The 4,320-nt window shown below is 35.5% G+C and overlaps 1 protein-coding gene across 1 annotated transcript; it reads left to right on the plus strand.

The window, feature by feature from the left end:
* The first annotated feature begins 1,684 nt into the window (after positions 1-1,684).
* LOC102666389 (protein SET DOMAIN GROUP 41-like) lies at positions 1,685-2,200 on the plus strand. The gene has a single exon (XM_006586402.1). The coding sequence runs from the start codon at positions 1,685-1,687 to the stop codon at positions 2,198-2,200; it is 516 nt and encodes a 171-aa protein (XP_006586465.1).
* Positions 2,201-4,320: the final 2,120 nt, after the last annotated feature.

Raw genomic sequence — 4,320 nt, forward strand, 5'->3', positions numbered from 1 at the left:
ATCGGAAATGCACAAAGATAATTCAACTTTAGCTTTTAGAAATAATCCCAGGTGCCACCAAATGCTAGCCGGTCTTTTTTTATTGTTCAGTTGACATATGTTCGACAATTAATGCATTAGCTACTCATTTCATTTTGTATTATGTCTTCTTAAAGAATACATAACTCTTTAAATTCTCTACTATGTGTTTGGATGGATACGGAATAATTTATAGCTACCCACTTTAGTTCTAATTTTGTATTTAGTCTTTCGATAATTTAATTTACAAATTTGATCCCCCTGTTTTATAAAATCCTACAATGTTGTCTCGGACGTCTCAATTGGACGTTGACGGTTAAGCTTAGACGTTGACTGTCATGTGTCAACGTCTGATAAACACCTTGAATTTTTTACCGTGGTAAAAAAAATTTAAGCTGACAAAAATTATAAAACCAATTTTTTTAAAATTCCTAACCCAATCCCTAACTCGATCCCTGACCAGCCATTGCCTCATTGTACTTTTTCCTTTTTTTGTTTATTTATGAGTTCCATGGTGGTGGATCACATTATTCATCATCAACAACAAAAGAAGAAATAGCTCAGAGGGTTTCATTGCCCAAAAAAGCCATAACACAAAACTTCGTGATCTGAGACATTGCACCTTTTGTAACATTTCATTTGCATTTTTTACCACTTCCCGGTCTTCAAGATTCAATTTCTCACCAATGCATGCTTCAAAATCGTAAATTTCCTTCGACCCATTTAAATTCTTGGTCTCAATTTCATGCATCCTATAAAGTTTTGAAATTTATCGTTTCAACCTTTTGGGTCGCCATGCTCAAGCAATTCCTCAGCAAACTCCCTCGCAATTCGGACGAGTCATGTCGAGCCGACTTGCCGTGCTCGAATGATTCCCCACGCGCCACTGGCAGAAACAACCACCCTCCCGGCAGCGGAGGCCCCTCCTCCACGAAGAAAACATCCTCGTCGACGGTTTTTTCGACAAAATGCAGTGGTAGTGAAACTGTGCATATGGCTCGATCACTCATTGTTGCTCGTCATGCTGGTGAGAGGCTATTGAGATGCTAGGGTGGAGGCATTGGTTGGGCTGTGGAGGATGCCGAGGACAAGATCATGAAACGGGGGTAGGAGGCGGAGAGAATGGAGGAGAGAGAAATGGGGGCAGGAGGCAGAGAGAAGGGAGGAGAGAGAAACGAGTGTGGGGGTGAGAGAGAGTGAGAGGAGGTTGTGAGGTGGAGAGAGAGGGTTGGGGATTTGCTTTTAGGATTTCTTTGAGAGTAAAAAAAATATCACTGAGGGTTAAAAATCACAAACGGTTTCACGTGTCTATCAGATGTTGACACATGACAGTCAACGTCTGAGTTTAACGGTCAACGTCTAATTGAGGTGTGCGGGACCAACATTGCAGGATTTTATAAAACAGGGGGACCAAATTCATGAATTCAATTATCGGGGGATCAAATGCGAAATTGGAGATAAAGTGGGGGACCAAAAGTGCAATTTTGCCTAATTCATTTTAAATGAGATATTAAATAACTGTTATTTTAAATTTAGTGTTTGGATAATAATTTAAAGAGAAATTAAATATCTGAAATTTTAATTAACAAAAAATGAGTCATATGAAATTCTCTTAGAAACCAAAGAATTTCAATTTGTTTCTCCATACTAGCAGCGCTCACTCTCTATGGATACTCATTCCTTTCTCCATACCAGCGGCGTCGAGCGCCACCTACCTCCCTCCGCTCACTCCTCTGACCTCCGTACCGCCCTTTGCCTCCTCCTCTCCCACTGCCCCACCTCCTCCTCCTCTCGCCTCGCCGGCCTCCTCTCCAATCGCCACATCCTCACCTCTCTCTCTGTCGAAGACAACGTTTCAGAGAGAATCAATGTCGGTGGCGGCGCCATGGCAAAAGCGATTACGAAGCAGCGCGGCATCCCCAACGACGATGCCGTTTTGGAGGAAGCCACGATTGCACTTAGCACGGTGCTAACGAACGCCATGGAGGTGCATGATAACGAGGGGCGCACCCTCGGAATCGCGGTTTTCAACCACATCTTCTCTTGGATCAACCACAGTTGTTCCCCCAACACATGCTATCGCTTTGTCCTCTCTTCTTCTTCGCATTCAAGGGAAGCCAAACTTGGAATTGCTCCACACCTACAAGTGAAGTACTCTTTCTTCACTTATATACATAATTAGCTCAATTATATACATAATTAAATATTAAAAAAATTGATTATTAAATATTGTATAGCATTAAATTTATTTTGAATATTTAACTATTTAAAAAATGACTCATTTATTTTCATTCAATATTGAAATTGTAATTTTTAAATAAATATTTAAAAACAAAAAATTAAATTTCATTGAAATTGAATTACTTTATCCAAACAAGGAAATTAAAATACAAGAAATTAAATTGCCTCATCCAAACAACATATTTACAAAATGAAAGGAATTTAAATCAAGACAATCAAAATGTTATGTATTTAAATTTTCTAGAAATTTTTAAATCCCCCATCCAAACACATGGTTAGGGATTGAATGTGTTTTGTATTTTTAGGACATTAAATATTACTATTTGTACTTTTCTATTTAATGTTTTCTTTATGAGACAATAGGAAAATTGGTAGAAATATTTACAAAAGGATATATAGTTTTTGGTAATTGGGTCAACTTTAAAAGGATATAGTATTAATCCCTAAAATATTTTTCATTTAAGAAAACATTAACTTTTTCTAATAATACTTTCATTGTCTGGTATCTTCTCTAAACAATGAAATGAATTTACAATTATGCTTTAATTCTTTTCATAAGATTCTTATTTTGATTAAAGAATATCATTTTATTATAATAACTTGTGTAGTTAATAATTTTATTAACATATATATTATCTTATAGACAAATAACATGAAACAAAAAATAAAAAAATGCGTTAACATATTAAATGAGTCTCCCACATTAAGTATCTTTTTAACTTATATAATATAATGTTAGAGTCTGATAACACTACTATACAAACAACCTTTTACATTAGTTATTTGCTACATACAAGGTCGGTTACGAATCGTCTTTGTAGCGGGCGTCGTAGAACGTGTAGGCTTCTACGACGATAGTTCCCTAAAACCGTCTTTGAATGTGACACATTCTAAGACGATCTCGACACCAAAATCATCTTGGAATGTGCCACATTCTAAGACAGTTGTGGCGCCAGACCGTCTTAGAATATGTTGTTTTTTTAATAAAATGATTTGTTTTCATTACCACCTGATACTTTGTAAAAAGGTCTATCATTTTATACATGTGTAACGAAAGAAAGTCATATTTAATATATATATATATATATATATACACACACACTCACACACACTATTGCAGCCACTTGAATATTGTAAAAGTCATTCTCCGAAAAGAAGTTTCACAAAAACCTAATTTCATAAAAGAAGACATTTTACACCAAATTCAAATGCAGACTAAAGAGAGTAAGAGTAAATTTGACAGAACTTGTATTTCATAAAATTTAAAGGATTCCAATTTCTTGGTGCGACTTTTTCCCTTATTATGACTAGCTTAACAATTAAACTACATCATAGGCTATCAGGCTTAGCTGAGCACTCCAAAATTTCTTGAAAGGTAAAAGCACAACCCAAAATTAAAACTTAAATACAAGTACCTAATATTTAATTTAACATATACAAGTACCTAATTTTTAATTAAAACATATAGGAATGTTGTTTATCAACATATGAAGTTCATACTAGTTTGTTGTCATCCAAGTTTGGCAAACCTTCATTTCTGCGGGTTGTCGTTGTACGTTGTTTGGGAGTCTCAAATTGAATTAATCATGTGGTTTCTTCTAGGAAACATTAGGTCCCCTGCTTGGTAGTTACAATGGACTCCAACATTGTTGGGTAGGACTCTAAGGTCAACAAAATTTCCTCCAAAATGTGGAAAGATATTATACTTGTGTGCCATATGGTTTTCCAACAAGATCACCAAGGTTCAAGTTCTCCATCACCTGCCCATTCATTATATTGAAAATTACCAACTCTGTCATTCTAGACACAAAAATAGGTATAATAATGTAACTTACTTGGCCTCTTTTGGGTCCCCCCGAACCAAAAAACTGGTTTGCTTAGTTATATCTTGAATCTCTTCCTTATCAACAAAAATTATAATTACATGTAAAAGATTTAGTTCATGTATTTGATAATATTCATCAGGAAAGACATCTATTTGGTTTCTCTCTTTGCAATGTTAGTTTTATGTCACAACTAACAAGAAATTACCTACTTGTTCAACATTTTAGTAATGGTTGT

The sequence above is a fragment of the Glycine max genome, chromosome 8, assembly GCF_000004515.6.
Source record: "Glycine max cultivar Williams 82 chromosome 8, Glycine_max_v4.0, whole genome shotgun sequence".
Lineage (NCBI taxonomy): Eukaryota > Viridiplantae > Streptophyta > Magnoliopsida > Fabales > Fabaceae > Glycine > Glycine max.

What these genes read in the sequence shown, in the direction of transcription:
- LOC102666389 (XM_006586402.1), top strand. Translation starts at nt 1,685, where the DNA reads ATGGATACTCATTCCTTTCTCCATACCAGCGGCGTCGAGCGCCACCTA.